Source organism: Aulostomus chinensis, chromosome 13 (assembly GCF_037954235.1).
Source record: "Aulostomus chinensis isolate RoL2024-O1b breed Wild chromosome 13, RoL_Achi_v1.0, whole genome shotgun sequence".
Lineage (NCBI taxonomy): Eukaryota > Metazoa > Chordata > Actinopteri > Syngnathiformes > Aulostomidae > Aulostomus > Aulostomus chinensis.
This window is the reverse complement of record NC_141332.1, coordinates 3742501-3763523: the sequence shown is the minus strand read 5'-3', so window position 1 is coordinate 3763523 and position 21023 is coordinate 3742501. Positions and strand designations below refer to the sequence as shown.

Sequence of the window (21023 nt, the reverse complement as noted above, 5' to 3'; positions counted from 1 at the left end):
CAGGACAGTATGGTACAGGACAGTATGATACAGGACAGTATGATACAGGACAGTATGATACAGTGCAGTATGATACAGTACAGTATGATAGAGGACAGTATGGTACAGGACAGTATGGTCCAGTACAGTATGATAGAGGACAGTATGGTACATAACAGTATGATACAGTACAGTATGATACAGTACAGTATGATAGAGGACAGTATGGTACAGGACAGTATGGTCCAGTACAATATGATAGAGGACAGTATGGTACATAACAGTATGATACAGTACAGTATGATACAGTACAGTATGGTACAGGACAGTATGATAGAGGACAGTATGGTACATAACAGTATGGAACAGGACAGTATGATACAGTACAGTATGATAGAGGACAGTATGGTACAGTGCAGTATGGTACAGGACAGTATGGTACAGGACAGTATGATACAGTACAGTATGATAGAGGACAGTATGATAGAGGACAGTATGGTACAGTGCAGTATGGTACAGGACAGTATGGTACAGTACAGTATGATACAGTACAGTATGATAGAGGACAGTATGGAACAGTGCAGTATGGTACAGGACAGTATGATACAGTACAGTATGATAGAGGACAGTATGATACAGTACAGTATGATAGAGGACAGTATGGTACATAACAGTATGGTACAGGACAGTATGGTACAGTACAGTATGATAGAGGACAGTATGGTACATAACAGTATGGTACAGGACAGTATGATACAGTACAGTATGATAGAGGACAGTATGGTACAGGACAGTATGGTACAGGACAGTATGATACAGTACAGTATGATAGAGGACAGTATGATAGAGGACAGTATGGTACAGTGCAGTATGGTACAGGACAGTATGGTACAGTACAGTATGATACAGTACAGTATGATAGAGGACAGTATGGTACAGTGCAGTATGGTACAGGACAGTATGATACAGTACAGTATGATAGAGGACAGTATGATAGAGGACAGTATGGTACAGTGCAGTATGGTACAGGACAGTATGATACAGTACAGTATGATAGAGGACAGTATGATAGAGGACAGTATGGTACAGTGCAGTATGGTACAGGACAGTATGATACAGGACATAATGATACAGTACAGTATGATGGAGGACAGTATGATAGAGGACAGTATGGTACAGGACAGTATGGTACAGGACAGTATGATACAGTACAGTATGATAGAGGACAGTATGGTACAGTGCAGTATGGTACAGGACAGTATGATACAGTACAGTATGATAGAGGACAGTATGGTACAGGACAGTATGATACAGTACAGTATGAAGGAGGACAGTATGGTACTGGACAGTATGGTACAGTGCAGTATGGTACAGGACAGTATGATACAGTACAGTATGATAGAGGACAGTATGGTACAGGACAGTATGGTACAGAACAGTATGGTACAGGACAGTATGATACAGTACAGTATGATAGAGGACAGTATGGTACAGTGCAGTATGGTACAGGACAGTATGATACAGTACAGTATGATAGAGGACAGTATGGTACAGGACAGTATGATACAGTACAGTATGATACAGTACAGTATGGTATAGTACAGAATGATACAGTGCAGTATGGTACAGGACAGTATGATAGAGGACAGTATGGTACATAACAGTATGGAACAGGACAGTATGATACAGTACAGTATGATAGAGGACAGTATGGTACAGTGCAGTATGGTACAGGACAGTATGATACAGTACAGTATGATAGAGGACAGTATGATAGAGGACAGTATGGTACAGGACAGTATGATACAGTACAGTATGAAGGAGGACAGTATGGTACTGGACAGTATGGTACAGTGCAGTATGGTACAGGACAGTATGATACAGTACAGTATGATAGAGGACAGTATGGTACAGGACAGTATGATACAGTACAGTATGATAGAGACAGTATGGTACAGTACAGTATGATACAGTACAGTATGATAGAGGACAGTATGGTACAGGACAGTATGATACAGTACAGTATGATAGAGGACAGTATGGTACAGTACAGTATGATAGAGGACAGTATGGTACAGTGCAGTATGATACAGTACAGTATGATAGAGGACAGTATGGTACAGTGCAGTATGATACAGTACAGTATGATAGAGGACAGTATGATAGAGGACAGTATGGTACAGGACAGTATGATACAGTACAGTATGATAGAGGACAGTATGGTACAGGACAGTATGATACAGTACAGTATGATAGAGGACAGTATGGTACAGTACAGTATGATAGAGGACAGTATGGTACAGTGCAGTATGATACAGTACAGTATGATAGAGGACAGTATTGTACAGTGCAGTATGGTACAGGACAGTATGATACAGGACAGTATGGTACAGTGCAGTATGGTACAGGACAGTATGATACAGGACAGTATTGTACAGTGCAGTATGGTACAGGACAGTATGATACAGGACAGTATGGTACAGTACAGTATGATAGAGGACAGTATGGTACAGTACAGTATGATACAGGACAGTATGATACAGTACAGTATGATAGAGGACAGTATGGTAGAGTGCAGTATGATAGAGGACAGTATGGTACAGGACAGTATGATACAGTACAGTATGATAGAGGACAGTATGGTACAGTACAGTATGATAGAGGACAGTATGGTACAGTACAGTATGATAGAGGACAGTATGGTACAGTGCAGTATGGTATGTTATGGGCGGGGTTGTTTCTCTGCTGGGTGCATATGTGCAGGGCATCTATCTGCTGCACTCCTGGCTTTCCCGCTCAGGTCCCAGGGTTCTCACAATCTTTCCCACAATTCACTGGGTCTCTGCTCGGTCTTGGACCAAAGGTCTCAGTCTCAGTCAAGACAAACTCAGTTGGAGGCCAGTAGCCTGCGCGACAGCTCTGAAATCCTTTTAGGTATTAATGAGATACGCTGCTGCACCTCCTGCATAAACTTTTTTTCCTTCTTTATCATTTGATGGGGTTTATAATTCCTCCCACCCTCAGCAACCCTCCACACCGTATCCATGGAGCAGGGAATGAATATCAGGGAGTTTGCTGGTTCGGCTGAATTATTGCGTATCCCACAGTAGAGGCTGGTGGATGACGGTTAGAACATCAACCCTCCTGCAGGCCCCTTGCCTCGTAAGGTTCATAATAATGATAATAATGATCTGACTCTGGCCTGCGGTGGATTCACTGCTCATTATACGTGAGGTTTTTTTCTTAAAAAAGGTTTTTCGATTGAAGTACTACTTGTGTTCACACACGTGTTTAGAATACAGTTCTTTGTAGTAGGTCAGGCCTAGCAGGTCTCGCCTTCTAGGTTCAGCTCAGCTTGGTTTTAACATCCAAAGATTGCTCCCTGCTCCAGTAAACAGACTACTTCTGATATATGTTGGATATCAAATTGGATTGATTCATAATTGATCATTAATTAACAAGTAATAATTAATCAGACTGGAATTAAGTCCCTTTTTTTAATCCTGAAGTTAGGCTGACCCCTCATCATGTCGGAGCAACAGTGGGTCCTGATCTCCATCACAATTCGAAGGACCGTGCTAGCAACTTCTCGTGGTAAATCTCCCTGATTACTGAATTATCAGAATTTTAAAATATTCCACAATATCAGTACAGGAACTATCAAGTAAGTAGTACCTCTAAATCTCCCTCTGTTCTCTCCCTCTAACAGGCTACAACGTGAGACCTCATCAGCAACAACTCTGTTGGTACTGCGTGAAGGTCCAAGAACCTCTCAAGGTACTACACCTTCCAACGTGTGGGAGGAGAACAATGATGCTTCATCATCGCAGGGCTGTCGCTCTACTGCTTCGCGCTACTCGGCATCAACATTCTTCATTATTTTATTTAAACATTAAATACTACTAAGACTTGTATGACCACGTGGCAGCAAGTGTGAAACCCTCCAACACGGGGCCAGACTGACCTCTGCTGGTGAGGATGTGTAATAGCTCGCCCTGGCTGGACTTCTCCATCTGGTCTGATCCACTCAATACTGAGCGCGCGGGGTTTTGCATGGAAGCATTGAACTACATACTGTGTATATGCAGTTTGTAGTGTATACATAGTTTATATATTCACACACAACTATTTGAGACATTTCCAGCGGTTGATGATGATGCGACTGAAACTGTGTCCTCTTGAATAGCTGACGGTACCGTGAGTTCTCGTGCTCCAGCCTGCACACGAAGGTTCTCCTTTTGGCCACCACCTGTGAAACTGGGCCGGTGTATTCGGAACGCGTCTCACTGGAACCCAGTTCAGCCTCCAAAGTGGTCGCTGACATAAATCAACACCTCTCAAACAATAATCCTCACGAGGCGTTGAATTATTCAAGTTTTATCAAGTCGTGCCAAATAGATTGTGAGGTAAACTCGCAGCTGTAGAAAACCTCCAGTCTGTTGGTGAGGTGTAATGAGCAGAAACAGCAGTAACACCAAGACATGAAAATACACAACTGCTTTGTAAACAAACATTGTTATTTTATTATCTTAAAAAGTAACACAATCCCCATAGGGTATCACATACACTACAACAACGGTAACACCAGTACTAACATCGAAGGGACTTTCAGATATTATAGACATTTTAAAAAATCCCTCTTTTTATTGTTTAAATTATTTGACTAGGCATGACAGATAAACATCATTTACAGGTATGACATACTGTCACCATTTGAAACAATGTTATTGTTGAACCTCAACTGTTATCAACCACCACCGATGTTAAGGGAAGACATTTCATGGACTGTCAGTGTAGAAAAGAGATGGAAGGTTACAGGATTGTGGCTGGAGGAGAGGAGGGGGAGATGGAGGGCCACTGGGCCAGACAGGAGCAGGGAGGACCGGGGGGGCAGGGGCCAGTGCAAATATCACACATGAGGGATGGAGTCCCACGACCTCCACCAGAAGACAGACTACAGCCCTACTTTTCTGATGGAGAAGGGACAAGAACCCTACTGTGGAACAGGAGCTAAAAGCCCTCAACTGAGGTCTGTTCTCGGTGGAGCTCCACAGGAGGGTAGAGAACTCAACTGTAGTGGTAAACCCAAGATTAGTGGTACAATGAAGCCTGGAGCTACTTTGAGTTTGCCAGGGAGACACCCGCAAAGGTGACACAGAGCCTGGAACTGAACAAGCAGAATTAGTGTCCACAGGTGCACGACCCCTCTGGCGAAGTAGACCTGGGACAAGATTCCTGTTGTATTGATGCAGTGAGGATTAAAGGTGCGGAGGGCTTTTCAATGATTGGAACCGTACTGGCCCATTTGTAGGTAGCTAACTGCAAGCTGCGTCCACTCCAGTAGGACTAGAACCTAGATGAACGTGTTTGAATGTCAGTGGGCTTTAACAGAACACCGGCAGTGGAACTAACTGTGGATCTCTTTCAGTGAAACGTGAGACCGAAACATGAATCAAACCGCAACGAGAACCCAAGCATGTCTAGCTCTAAAGCCCTGGTGCACTGTGGTTTAGCCTATTGTAGTTTGATGTACTAATAAGTGGAACTGGTTCTGGAGTACATCTGGGATACCCCCTCTGCAGCTGGTATTAGTTCTTCGCGCCACTCTGAAGTTGGCTGGCGCGCATTGTCGTGTCCAGATTTGTGTCACGTGTCACACTGAGGGGGAAACCCCATTCAGGGACCCAGAACAGAGGTTTCACTCTGCAGTGGACATCATGCACCACTAGAGGGTGTGGTGATGGGGGTGTGTGTGTGTGTGTGGGGGAGGGGGGGGGTTCAGAGGGGGGGGCGTTAGAGGGGGGATGTTGGTTGGCAGCTGAACCTCAATGCTATCATGTACCATTAGCAGAAGCCTTGTTAGTGAACAAAGGGAAACAGGGGATTCCAGCACTTTGATGTGTCTTGTGTGTGTGTATATATGTGTGTGTACACATGTGCGTGCATGTGTGTGTATGTGTACATGTGTGTGTAGACATTCACAGGCTAGAGGCTGATGACAGCGTGATTGTGGAGAGGACGGCTGTGTTTTTGCTGTTGTGGAGGTAGTTGTAGAGGAGCCAGTAGGACGACAACACCAGGGTGACTGACAGCTCCCTGAGCCTATAGGAGGATGGGACTCTGATCAGGACCAATCACTGGACCTATAGGACTGCAGAATCTGGTTCAGAAGACCAGAACACGTCAAAGGTACGTCGTGTACCCCTTGTGTGTGTGCCTGCTCAGTCAGTGTGTCATATCAATCCGGTTCACCTAAATGCTTCATTGAGGGGAAGAAATGGCCACTGAAAACAGGGATGTGGGTGAAAACTACTATACACATGTAAGCAGCCATTTTAATACTATATTCCAACATGACCATCACTCTTCTTTATTATGATTATTATTATGGCCATCACTGACCATAATAAATCTTAGCACCATGAGTGAGCGTGGCTCAGGGATTTGATTCAAACTCTTTGAAAGTCAATTGGTCATGAACTTGATCGGATGGACATGAGTGGTAAACGTGTGTGAATAAATACTGCGAGGAACAAAACCATGAAGCCGCATCCCTGCTCGTTGCGTAAAACACTGGTCCGGGTGAGTGTGTGGAGTATTTTCTGTTGGACATTCAACTTCCCTCAATACCAGCACAGCTGCTCCCAGTCACAGTTCTGCACCCGCACATCCTCCCCGACGCCAGGATTACAGCGCTACCACTCCTGGTTGACATGAGCCAGATCCTGTTACTCACTACACTTCTAGTAGCTTAGCTGTCGCCCGCGCTGTTAACAAGGATGTGATCACAATCCATCATGCCCATTGAATACGGCTGCATTCCATTTGCAGTACACATTTGCTGCCAAATTCTGCAGGTGCAGCATTTTCCTGATGTGTGGTGCTCACCTTCGGTTCTGTTTAGAGTTTATCGACAACATTTCTGTTCTTTTCTTTTCCCTGGCCTGTTTACACTTGATTTTATTAAAAAAAAAAAAAAAAAGATCAGATGACAAATGGTTCGACACATGGCTGTTTAAACCTGTGTCTCTCATGACTCTCAGACAGACGTAACCAGCCACTCATGTTCCAACTACCGCCTTTTACACTTCCATGGAAAGGTGAAAGGTCAATGCACAGCTTTTTTTTTAATGGCCTTGCCAGGGGTGTATTATCATTGACACAAGATTAGATATGAGCTCAAACGTGTCCAAGGCCACCGAAACAAGTACTTTGACAGATCAGATCTCCACGTGTCTTGGTGATCCCTTAAGCCTGCATCCTGAGCTGGATGCTAGTGAACCGATCAACCGAGTGTAAACAGGTTCTGCATGACCCCGAGCATCCAGTCTTAGACTCCCAACAAGCCTCACCAGTTTCCTTCCTCTGCGCTAACATGAATTGCGTTACAGGACACTTCATCCAACAGCAGGATTCAAAACCCAGCAAAAGGTTGTCTCGCCTAATCACAGGTGAGTACATGTGCAACGTTAACCTGCACTGATTCTGGTTAGTTCGTATATCGTAACTATTGTCCTACAAAAGGTCATTTCTCAATCCATCTGTGTTTACAGTGAGGCCCTTATAAGATTTGTGAGGCTGTGGGCTAAAACTGTAACCACCAGACTCTGCATTTAATATCCTCTACCACATCCTCACTGACATTTATCAGCACAACCTGACTTAAGCCCCATGTCCGGTAAGGTGATATGTGGAATGGGCTACCTTAGCAGGCATGCTAACAGCAGAGTGACCACACCTCCACCGCCTACTTAAACTTCCTCTGCAAAACAGACTTGTTTTTCCATATATCTGTGTGTTGAAAACCAAAGCAACAAAATGAAACTGAAAACTAAATATAAATTTCATGTCAACTGTCAATAAATATAGGCATTTCTATATGTATATTCACAAGTGAAATTTAATGGTGTATCAGCAGAGACGTGATGCAGCCGCATCCAGTGGACATGGATGTAACAGGACGAGAGGGAAACGAGGGGCAAGCCCTAAGAAGTCTGTGATGAGATAAATGTCAGATTTTCAACTATATATCTGTTAAGAGATTAAAAGTGGTTAAAAGCTGGCATCAGTGTTCAGGCAGAACAGCTGGACAGAACACAACAGAAACTAGAAGTGGTTAAATTCATCCTCTAGAGGGCGCTAAGCAGTTCTGAGTGACACATCTGACTGTCTGATCGCCTCACGTTGTTGTTGTCAGATGTTGGAGCGACGTTCAAGGGTGATCTGCTACAACTGACAGAGACAAATAGTGGGTAGCAACTGGACCCGTGAGAATGTGTGTACCATCAGTAACAGTAGTCAGCAGAGTGTCATCTCCTCAGAGTGTCATAGCACAAGACACCACTAGAGGGAGATGCACTGATCTGGAGCAGCTGGAATGGGAGTGGAAATAACATGACCTGAGATTACAGATTACTGGTACACTCGCACTCTCACACTCACACTCTCTCTCTCTCTCTCTCTCTCTCCCTCCCACACACACACACACACACACACACACACACACACAAATAGAACCCACGTAAGTGAAACAACACAACAGCAGTGTGTAAAGTAGAGGCTGTAAAATGACATGGTCAGTCTGCCCAGTGACATGGCGAGTGTCTGTGTGAGAGAGCCTTTTCCTGGTGGTCTAAATTTCTCTGTTTGTATGAGTCAGTGTGTGTGTGTGTGTGTGTGTGTGTGTGTGTGTGTGTGTGTGTGTGTGTGCGTGTGTGTGTGTGTGTGCGTGTGTTTGTTAACAGCTATAGTTCCACAGTGGGCCTGTGACAGCACCACTTATTCAGTCAGTTTGTCAGTCTAAAGGTGTAACAGTCCTTGAGGTGGGACTTTTATTTTCTGGCCCTTGTCGACCGGCTCTTGAAGGGAGCCCAGCCCTTAGTCACGCCCCTAGACGCTGGTGATTGACGCAAGGCAGGCGTTGGGCTTTTGTAGTTTCTCCGTTTGGGTGCCAGCAGGTTCAGGGATGGCGCGGAAGGAGAAAGGGGGACCATTTCCAGTAGTAATGCCGAGGTGTCCAGGACTCAGGGCCAGATTCTGCCGACGGTTGCTCTCCACTATGGAGGAGGTGTTTGATGCTAGGCTCTCCCTCGTTCTGCAGAGAGACGCACAGAGTGAGAAAGTGTAACACCACAACGTCAAAGAAAGTGTCTGAAGCCTCGACTTCTGCTGGACGACACGGCTATACTGCATTAACTCTGGATGACCCCTGTGTAACAAGCTCTTATTTGACCATCAGCTGGAGCCGAGTCAACAACGGGTTCCTGTGGAAGTGAACCAAGGCTGAGATCAGAGACCAGTGGGTCTGTGCACCAGGTGTGTGGTCCTTGAGTGAGGAGGTTGTAAATTATAGTTAAAGTTAAGTGTTGTGTTTCACCACTGCACTACACAGTGGTTCTCAAACTGTTTCTGTCATTCCCCCTTTGGAGGAAGAAAAATTTTAATCCCCCCCCCCCCCACGCCAAATTTTTTGACAAAATAGGCCATGTTTAACTTTATTGACCTGTTAAAAATTACAAACATTCCTTTAGTTTTTCAGAACTAGAAAAAAATGAAATAAAATGTGTTTCATCCCTGTCAGATATCTCTCCATTTTAAAAACAGACCTGACAACAGTTGCTATGAAAGAGGTTTAAAGAGCGCTTTGGTTCTGCCGCGAAAAAAAATTCCGACGTCCAAACATTAGTTCCCCCCTCACCGGGGGGGAATAGGTGAGGGGGGAAATAATGTTTGGACGTCGGGTGACTTGCGCCCCCCTTGGGACGCCTCCGCGCCCCACACTTTGAGAAACGCTGCACTACCCTTCTACCAGGGTGGACCTGGACCGTAGGACCCAGGTTTAGATCCACATCTTCTATGGTCATTCAGGTCTGGGCCTGTTCAACTACACAGTGATCCAGTTTCCAACTTTCAAACAACAGATGAGTTTCACGCGATGCACATAGTGGTCTTTTTGTGTTCCGGCACATTTTTTTTTCCACCCAGAAAGGCCTCATTGCCCTCCTTTAACTATACTTGGCTCAGTGACTTTGCTCTTTGGAGTGTCAGTGGACTTTGTATGTACTTGCACAAGAGCTGCAATCAGGAAACACAGCTTTGTACGGAGTCAGAGATGAATAAACTCATTTGTTGACTGTGACGCAGAGGTGTGATCGTGGTGAGGAGGAGAGTGGGGCTAGCTTTATTGGTGTGCAACTGAAAAGGACAAAAATATTCATTTGCGCCAATTTTTTTCCACCCCATGTGTATTTAATTGACGATGTAAATTAACAGACTACATATTTCACTGGATTTACGTCACTAAAAACTAAACTGAAGCAAACACTGTAGAACGACAGTGACACGACCACACAGTGGAAATTTTGTTTGCGTTTGTAAAATGAAATTGAAAGAGAGAATTGAGAGAGACCATTAACGATGAGTAGAATCGCTGCTAGATCTACGATGCGCTGATGGATAAACCCTTCTGCTGCTCTCTCTCCATCTCTCCACACGTTTGTGGTGTCTTATGCGGACGTTGGGAGTATTTGATCTGCTTTATGTCACCCGAGCTCCTTTTTGTTGCTCATAAATGTGTTTGTCACCTTTTTTGGATCGTACCATAAAACGTTGGAGGTTTTTGTGACAGTTTTCACAGGTGGAGCTGCACTGTGGCTGAAGAAACTATTCGGGAATCAATACAGTATCTGTCATAAAAAAAATCCTACAGCTGAACAGCGTTGCCTTCGCTATGACACTCGGTTCAGGAGCTGGCTGTGTGTAACTGATGCAAGGGCCCTCCGCTGTTAGCACAACTACTATGTTAGCGTCACTACAATTACTGGACTACGAGCCGACCTGGCGGAGGGACGTCCATGCCACTGAACCATGTTTGTTTTGTGTACTTCATAAAAACGGCCTTTGAAACTTAGCAGATCATTTTGGGACTGACATTTGGAACGGCTGTTACAGCTGCTGTGATAACTGCAGCGAGGTAGAGAACTAAGAAGTTGACAGGGATGGTGAGGAAAAGTCTGCATAAATACATGAGGGACTGTGACATTACCAGTAGCGGACTAGTCCCAGACCACAATCCCTGCGATGTGGAGTTATGTTTCTGGGAAGATGCATGTTCATAGACCAATAACATATAAACCAACTTGTTCTGGACTGCCTTGTGGCACCGACTCCACCGTTGGCTTAAAGGAAGCGGTGAAAGTGCAACATCCCTGCTTGGTTGATCCAGATGTCTTTCCTCGTTCGCACTTTGTCACTCAGGTATTTAGCTGTACTTGTTGTCTCCAGAGACTTGATTGATGAGAACACCGAACACACACCCCAGAGATGATTATGACCGTTATGAAGCAGACTGTGCAGTTAAGAAGCCACCAATAACGCTTTTTGACAAATCAGAATTACTGTTGGAGATTTCAACCTGCAGCCATCGCTTTGCTTGCACGTTACTTAAAACTAATCTAAACACATTTCAGCTTACAAAAACAGAACAGTGGTAAACGTCAGAAATGAGCATGAAGAAACTGGTGTACGTGTTCTCACCGCGGTGAGTTGAATCCACTATCAACAGTGACGGAGCTGGAGTCCATACTGTCCAGTCTAGCAGAGTGGGCTGACTGCTGATTCTGACTGGGTTCTGGAAGGTTCTCTTTAGCACCAGGGAATGTGAGGGTTCTCTCAAACCTCCTCTGTAGGTCCCTCTCCTTCTCTCTTTCCAAGAGCCACTGCATGGTTCCTGCCCCACCCCCTCCCCTCCCAACAACACCTCCTCCAGTTTTCTCATCATCTCCTCTACCTTTAGTGCCCCCCTCCTCAAGTTCATCATCATCTGAAACATTGTAGTAGTCAAAGGAGACCTCTGCAGCACTGGTCATGGGTTCCATTCCCTGCGGGGGAACAGACGGTGTGGCCACCAGAGGTTTGGGAGCATCAAAGGCCTCCTGGGAATCAAGTGCATCACAAGATGAGGACAGTGTAGAGGAGGCAAGGGCAGGGGGCTTTCTCAGGGAGCTGTACCCAGGCAAAGGGAGGCTAGGAGGTGGTTTGAAAAGAGTGTCTTTACTAAAGATCTCCTTACGCTTCTCCTGACCACAGGAGACAGTGTGGGGAGGTCGTCCATTAGAAAGAGGGGGATCAGGGATAGAGAGAGGTATTGGGGGGAGGCTGCCACCTTTAGGTCCCACTTTTGACAAATCCTCCTTGTTTTCTTGGGGATGGGGTGTCTGTCTGTCTGTTTGCCTATCCGTGCTGCCCAGTTTTAACCCGTCATGGCTACTTTTGCCAAGAGTTCCCAGTGGGCTTGCTGCTGTGAGCACAGCTTCAGAAGAACCGGAACATTGGAAGTAATCATCAGGAGGGACTGACGTGGGCAGTGGTTTGGGCGAGTATGCCGGCAGGCTGTCCCTGCTCTTACATTTCTCTAAGCTCCTGCCACCATCCAACCCCAGTGAGTCCCCAGGCAGCTTTGCTGAGGGGGGAGTGGCACAAGGGTAGTGCGAAGAGCTCTGATTGGCTCGTAGGGTTCCATCATCAGTATAGTAACGGCTCCGGTCGTCATAGTAATTTGGAGGTCCGATCAGCCCAGCTCCAAGAGGTCCTTTAGAATTGTCCATGGATCTAGAACGCTCCTTTGCTTTGTCACTGCGTTCATTCCTGGACTTCCTCTCTTGGGTATGCGAGTGTGAGCGGTGGACTTTGGAGTGGTGGGCTGATGGGCCATGGCTTGGCTCAGGGAAAGGCATTTCCGTCCGTCGTTTGGCCAGCTCTCCAGAAACATCCCACTCAGGTGTGACAGGTAGGTGGGAGGAGTCGAGGATGTTTGGGTTGCTGTGTGCCAGGTGAAGGCGTGTCCGTTGCCGCTCCATAGCAAGGGCATGCTCCCTTGGTGACCGAGCCAGAGACGACGAGTAGGCTCTGTAGTCCCTTTCAGCTAGTTCAAGATGGGAACCATCACTCGGCTCACCACGGGAGGCCCTGGTCTTGCTATGTGAGCGACTAAGTTTGGTCTGAGACTGCTTTCTATGTCTGCCACCACTTCTCCTACTACGGGAGCTCTGATTGGCCGATGATGTTTTGCTTCGCTGAGCCCGTTCTTCCTCCAGACGCTTCATGACCGCCGTGTGGCGGGCAAGGTTCTCCACTGTGAGGTCAGGATTAATTCTGCGGATAATTTCCATCTCTATATGGCGTGGGAGCTGGCTGGGTGCCTCCTCATCACGGAGTGGCCACTCCTCAGGGGGGAACTGTGCAGAGAAGGTGGCCAGCTGCTTGGCCTTGTCCTTCTTAAAGCTGAGACGAAACAGCTTCAAACCAAACTTTCGACTTCCTGTACCACTACCTCCACTTCCTGCCTGCTTCTCTAGCTCTCCCGTTCCTCCCCCTCCTCCCCCTCGATGCTTCGTGAGCGTATCCGTCTTGAAGGGGAACCCGAGGGCGCTGCGGCTCTTCTCTGTGTTTGCTCCCGCTTGCTGAGCAGGTGTTTGTGGAGAGTGCGGAGACGAGTACGCCTCCCGGTGGTCTTTGGGGGATCGGCGCTGCAGTGTGGTGTGGTGGCTAGGGGGATCGTCTCCACGATAGCTGTTGTTGTAAAATGAATCCCCGCCTACTCCACCACCCCCGCTGTGGTTCTGGCTGGACTTTGGGTGTGTTCGATCTCTTACGCCTCCGGAGGTGGATGGGGTGATGGTACCAGACAGAGGGGAGGTGCACTGTGTCTGCTGATGCTGCTGTTGGTTCTGATGTTGCTGCTGCTGCTGGTGTCGCTCAGCAGATCGTTCGTCTAAATGGTACCACTTGGAGCTGGTTCGGATTAGGCTTGGAGTGATGAAATAAGTCTGTGGAGTTACAATAAAGTATCCGTCAGGTGTTGGGTAGATCTTCCGTTCACGGACCAGCATGCCCAGTGTGTGGTGCAGAACCTCCTCCGTTGGCGTGGGAACACCTGAAAATTGGAGACGTATACCTGTTAGAAGATATTTATATGTACAAAGGTCACTATGACGGAATGTAACAAGCAACATAACGGTCTTGTATAGCTCATTTAAATCTGCAGTCTGCTATACTAACAGCCACTAAACAGAAGAATGTGTGTGTCTCTGCTGATTTAATAACTGCAATGTTGTCTGAAAGTATCTCTTCCTCTCTACTGTGATGTCAGCAGAACAGGGCAGAGATTCGGTAAAGGTTGTACAGAGTCTTGCTAGAATTGACAGCATTTATGTTAACTGTGACACTGGAAAAAGTAAAATCCAGCATAGAAGTAAGACTTGGTATGCGGTTTAAGATTAAACTGAGCTTAAGCTTAGTTTGGATAACACGCTCACTGTAGTTAAGCATAGTGTGTGTGCGCGCGTATGTGTGTATGTCTGTCTGTCTGAGTGTATGTGTTTGTGTGTATACGCTCTTCAGTTTTCAGCTTCACCATGTTGTCATTTGACATTAACCAAAGAGGTGTCCACTGCATACACAGGTTTTTTTGAGACTGCTACCATCTGACGAGCATATCTGAGAGACACGTGTTCTACTTCTTAATAACTAAGACATTTAAAAGGCAAGTAGACTTTATTTTCTTAGATGCCAAAAAGGATCTCAAAGCCCCCTTCTGATAGCAAAAAGGAATGTCTGGCAAATTCTGTAAATTTTTGAAACGTACAACCACTCATGCAGCAATGGATCAAGTGTGAAAATGAGCCTACAGACTCTCACAACTGAAGACTACTGTTAAGCAAGGAGGGATCCTTACTGCCTTATCCAGTATAAGACTGCAAGAGTCGGAAGAAAATCAGAATCTTTTTTGTTTGTTTACTGGAATTAAATAAGGGGAGAGGCATAGTTGTGTTGGAAGCAGCCGTCATTCAGACGCAGCTCCTGGATGATAGGCCGTGGATGATGTCATGGACACAGTCACCAAGCGGTTTGGTTTTCCAACTTATCCACCATGACTACAAGGCAGAGTAATATGATCTATGGTCATGGTTGATGACCAAAAGAAACAGTGCATACAGAGGAGGACCCCTGCTCTGAACCTGTTTTCCAGATGAGAGGGGTGAAAATAATGAATAAGCAGAACCCATTCTGCAGGGTGAAAATTCAGATCTGAGCAACTGTCGTATATCTAGAAAGGGGCTCCTCAGGTGAGGGTGAAGAACCAATGGAAGACAGACAACAGGGCATGCATTCATTCTCTTCTACACCTAAGCCACCCTCCCAATTTCTCCTCCACTCCCCTCCCCTTTTCTCTCTCTCCCTCTGTCAGTCTGGAGGTATTACTACCAGTTACATCACAGCAGCTTCTCTGCCCCGGCAGAATGATGCAATACCATGCAGACAGACAGGAACGCACGTGCACATTCACACTCTCTCTCACACACACTCACTCACTCACTCACACACACACACTCACACACACACACATACACACACACACACACACGAACACACATACATTTCCATTACTTCAGAGGACAATTGATGACATACATTCATTTATTGAAGACGTACCCAGTCAAATTTCATCCCGTGCTTCCCAAAAGGGAGATGAGTCCCAATGTGTAGATCTGTCCTCACAAGTATCTGAGACTCTCTCTCTCTCTCACACACACACACATACACGCACACGCACACGCACACACTGGTCCATCCTTCTGTCTCTCCATGTTGACAGCAAGGCTGAGCAGAGGCGGCTGTGTTCAAAATCCCCTAATGAGGGACGAGGCATGGCCAACATGATCAACTGATGATGAGTGACTGACTGTTGTGGATTCTCAAGGTGATTGTTGTGGAATTCTGATCAATCTAATGTTGCAATTAACGAGGTTGCATTGGGTCGAGTGCTAACTGAAGCAATGTGATGAATTTCACCACAGGGCAGCAACAAATCAGGGGTGCAACTGAACTGTTTAAGGAGAAAAAGTAACTGTCGGTCTAAGAGCACACAAAGCACACGAGGAGAAACACCAGCGCTGCCACCATTTTGGCTTGAATGCTTCATTGAGCAAAGGACACTAATGTCAACAGAGCGACAGATCAGATGGCCAAGGAGAAAGGGTGGAGTCTTTAAGCTCCATGGCAGGTTACTGCATATTTGATCAGGTGTCTAATAAGTTCTTCAGTCTAAAATGGCGGACCCTTGTTTGCGCAACGATGTTGCAAAGGAACACCTGATCTCATCACTGTGGATCTTTGACTCAGCTGTCGGATGTCACAGGCTGCAGCAGAAACCGAAAGTCTGCCGAGGGACCATTTTGAAATAAAAATGGTAAGAGTCACTGTAAACACTGCAATGGCGTCTCTAAGTACAACACTGAGACCCTGGTTAAGGCCTCCTCCTCTGCTGCCTCTCAACCTACTGTCACCTAAAGGTAGCAGTGACCCAAGCTACCTGCAGACTGACTGAGAAGGTTTTGCTGCTCAAAAGTGTTGTTGAAGGTTCCCAAGATCTGACTAACTTAGCAGGGCCAGCATATCACATTCAATCACAACAAGACGAGTCCGCTCACCCTCGTACACACCAGAAAGCATTTTCTAGAAACAGGACACAAAATGATTGTATGACTGTGTTGTGCATCCTGTATATCACTCATCTTTGAGTGTTTTTGTGTGCCATTGCTCGCTTTTGGGACATTTGACTATGAATAGTAACTTCATCACCTATACATCGACTCACGTACTCAGCATCCAACTGTTTTGCAGCGGGAACGCCTTGTTTCTGACATCATACTAGAGCAGAGTGTCAGTGAGCGATTCTGAACGCAGCCGAAGTCTGAAAGCCGTTGCACCAACACTGACAACACACTCACACCTCCACCTTATGATACACATCCAAATGCGTGGTGCAGATATGACAACTTGAGGCCGGTCACTGTCTGCTCTGCTCTGCTCTCAGTGCACCAGTATGAAGGGAGAGCTAGCAGCCACCCTACCTGAGATGAGATGGGAACATCCCATCCACACTGGTTGGTACACTGAGCACATGTGGTGCACTGCAAGGCCGTTGTTTAATCTGACATCCTGGCAGTGAATGCGCCTGAAATGTGAAAAACCATCCCATCTCCAGTAAGTAGGTCAAAGTTGGGAGCAGGAAGTGGGTCTGTGGACTGGGATGCATGTTTACAGTTGATAGTTGTGGGAGTTTGAGTCCAACCAGACTAACTGGCTGACTGCTTGTGCTTCAAACTCATGTTATTATTCCTGCTGGAATTCATCCCCATAACCAGAACATAAGATAAATAGCCTGATGCGGCAAGAGTGGCAGCGGCGTGGGAGTGCATGTCACCTGGAGCAGTTTAACTGCCATCTTAATTCAACCTACCCGTATGTATGTCCACGGTCTAGTCAGTGACCTGCCTCCACATCACTCAGCATTTCTGAAGCGTATTGGGTAAAACGGGAAAAATTCACACGTTGTTACCTTCCCATGGCACCTCATGTGCAGGAGGGAGTAGACTACAGATATGGGACATGAGCAACACAGGTCACCAGGAGGAATGAGGCTCAAACTAGCAACCCTTTGACTGCTAGTCGCCCACTCGACCTCAAAACCAAGCCGCTCAACTGTCCTGCAGCTGCTGTAAGTGGTTATTATCAAACGGTTTGTGCTGAGGCTGGAAATAATGATGATGCTTTTGCACATAAAATGTGTCATAGGACATCAGGACAGTAATTAATAAATAATAACTTCAAATAAATAGAAAATAATAACTATTTGATTGAAGGAAAAATTCTGGCTCGTTACCAAAAATGCAATATAGGAGCGAGCGGGTGAGGAGGTTCACTCAGTTTCCCCAATGTCAAAATCAGCAAATAATACAAATTAGCTCATAGCTATAATTTCATATGGAGCACAAATGGGGAAATTTAAACTGTACATTGCCCCTTTCCAGAGAATGATATATCTAAATAAATAATAATGGCAAAAATGTCCAAAATTGTCCTCCAGATCTGTCTGAGGATATGACTTAAGCACAGGCTGACAAATGATTAGAGTCCACTGATAGACTGCAAAGCAGCTGGGCAGACAGCTGTGTGTGTGTGTGTGTGTGTGTGTGTGTGTGTGTGTGTGTGTGTGTGTGTGTGTGTGTGTGTGTGTACACACGTCTGTGTTGCCCATCATTACATCACCCAAATGCAGTTGCTTTGGTGACATGACGCAAGTTTTCTAAAGAGGGAAACCCAGAGTGCACGCGTGCGCACACACACACACAAACACAAACACACACACACACACACACACACACACACACACACACCACCACCACCAGCAGCACAAACTATGAAACAAACCATTTACTGCCTGATCAAAATGTAAACTAACATGAGAGGAACACACACTGCTGAGCAGTCACGTCTGCAGCAATCTGAATACTGAACACACCAGTGGAAATAAATACCATTCAAGCAATATTGTATACACACCCACTCCAGTACATGTTAGCATGTAGCTGCTAACAGGCAGTGATTCATGACCGAGTGACGAGCAGCTCCAATGAACACTGACAGAGGCACCGTTCTCCTCATGGAGCCGCGGCTGTACGATGCTGCTGGAACACTGCAGCTTCCTGCCTGCTATGCCAGCAGGTACATATTCCAGACAGTTACACAGAGCCTCATGCTAATGTTAATCCAGAATAATCTCGCTAATGCTGGTTTTAAGTGGCATAATATCGTATTCTCCCAGACGGTCAACACACTCTAAAGTCAAATTTACATCACAATTTTAAGGAACGACAGAAAACTATGAAGGGATAGCTAAAATTAGAACGTGAAGAAGCAGTAGCGCCACTGTAAGCTCTGATGTTGTGAGATGTCTGCCACAACTGTCAGTCTCGAGAGTTCTGGTGTGAGCTGCTGCTCTCACTGAACACCAGATGGACAGGAGTTACACGTCACCTGCTAGTTTAATGGCTGAATCCACGTCAAGTGATGTTGAGTTAAGAATCAAAGTTACCAAACCTGTCCAGAGACAGAGAGCGAGAGACACAGAGAGCGAGAGACACAGAGAGACAGACAGAGAGAGAGATCTGCACCGAGCCGTCTGAAAGCCTCGTTAGACTTTGTATATTGTGCTTGTGCACAACTTTACCTTGAGTGAGAAGAAAGCATCTGCTGCTGGAGGTAAGGCGGTGTGCAAGCTGTCTAAGTGTTGAGGCGTTTAAATCAAGTTTGTTCTCGCTCTGAATGGCGCAGTGTATGGATGCAGAGTGTTTTTATCAAGGACACACTTCCATTCAAGGCATTATCAAGAATGTAATATTTCTCATCATAGAAGCTTGACCTCTTCTGACTGAAGCTTGTATGCCTACAGCACGCATTTATCAGCTCCCAGTGCAGACACGGTGGTTCAGAGCCATCAGGTTCTGAACCCTGTTACCAAGGGAGAGGCTCCCCAGGGATACCCGTCATGATCATCACCAATATAAAGGATAATGGAATTTGTTTACTCCCCCAGAGACACTGGCCTCAAGTATTCCCCGTGTGGGTCTGGCTCAAAGGGCAGATTAATTGTACTCAAAGAAGATGTAATGTTTCACTTTATTTGCCAGACACGTGATGGCAGATATCTACGCCTGGGAAGCGATTGTGCTTGACCCGAAGTGACGCCTGTAGTCACGATGGTTCACGTAGTCAAATGACAACGGAATTTATCGTACACGTTCTCTCGCCGTGTCATCACTGTGGTCGCTAGTGAAGATGAACCTCAACGTGTTTCAACTCCACCAGAGGAAATGTGTATTTTGTCTGATGACACAAATGGACACATCATGGCCCAACCTTAACCAAAGTCGCCAAAAAACATCTGTGCATTTCCAATTCATTATCAAGTTTGAGCCGGTTAAGTTGAATTTATTATCTCCAACTGACCCTCTGTAGTTTGGTGGAGCTGGATGATGTAGTAGGAGCTTCTACATTCATGCGTCATGCATGGGTAGTTTGCGCGCCGGGTTTCGCCATTCTGCAGCATGCAGCCAAGTAGCCGCTCTGTCCCCGCGCACATTAGAAACCATCGAGGCAAAACAAATTTGTGAGGAGAATGTGGACGGCTTGTTTGTGCTGGAGACGCTTCCTTGGATTTTCTTGCAAAGTAACCACAAAGAGGAGGGGCACTTCAACTTCACATACTTTTACTGAGCTAAAACGATGTTTTTCCCTCCTGCATGACTTCCTTGTGACTCGAGAGTGAAGACGGATTCATACGTTTAGCGGAGAGCTCATAGCAACTGGTGGCTAACAACAGCAAAACTGTCCACAACATCTGTTTACAAAGTCTCAAACATGTTTGCTTCTCTGTGTGCTCAGTAAACCACAAACACATTTATTTGTGATAAAAACAAACTAGAAAAACCTCAGTTCTTTGCAACCATGAAGGAGTGTAGACAAGTGCGAGCAACTGGTTGTGCTCGGCACCAAAGTGAACGAGCGCCTCACTTGAAGTGTTATGGTTGGTCTTTTTGCGTTATCTCAGCTAAAACTTCAACCCATCTGAATTAAAAACTCTGACGCTGCTCAGTCGTGTTAAGTCTGAAAACCAGTCAAACAAAAAGAGACACTGTCGCTATGGTCCATGCTGCCTTCTACTGTTCCAAAAAGTGGATAAAAGTCCAAGAGACAAACCGCTGGTGCTATTTTGACTTCACCTGTCACTTGTCTTTGGTGTGTTGACTGCGATGGCGAACATGATGCACCAGAACCAAAACAGTCACGCGACTTCTTGTCACTCATAAGTCAGTCAGTCTACAGAAAACTCATGACATGCACTCCTCTATCCCTTCAAACAGACCCAGGAGAAAAATGGAGAGGTGTTCCTTCATGAGGGAGGCAGAGAGACAAACGGCGAGATGAGACGCCAGGCCGTATGCCACCAGCTGACCTGAACTCTTGGGTTACAAATGGGGGTTTTAGAGCCAGGGACCATGACACTTAATCACGTGGTAGGTGCACAGCAGGATTACTCCCTGTAAAATTCTCTTTCCTGGGCTGGATAGGGAGCACTGCAGACTATTAACACATAGTCCTCTCTTCAGATAGGACAAGCTGCCCTTGGTACAGCCACCCTG

General features: G+C 46.0%; 1 protein-coding gene across 3 annotated transcripts in view; it reads right to left on the bottom strand.

The window, feature by feature from the left end:
• Positions 1-4487: 4487 nt before the first annotated feature.
• LOC147250502 (storkhead-box protein 2-like) overlaps positions 4488-21023 on the bottom strand; it is a 62531-nt gene continuing 45995 nt past the window's right edge. For all 3 annotated transcript variants that reach the window (XM_086222785.1, XM_086222786.1, XM_086222787.1), the window contains exons 3-4: positions 11515-13912; positions 4488-9073 (exon numbers count right to left, since the gene is read on the bottom strand). In XM_086222785.1, coding sequence (XP_086078911.1) covers positions 8869-9073; positions 11515-13912 — 2603 coding nt within the window. In that variant the 3' untranslated portion in view covers positions 4488-8868. The remainder of the gene's footprint in view (positions 9074-11514; positions 13913-21023) is intronic.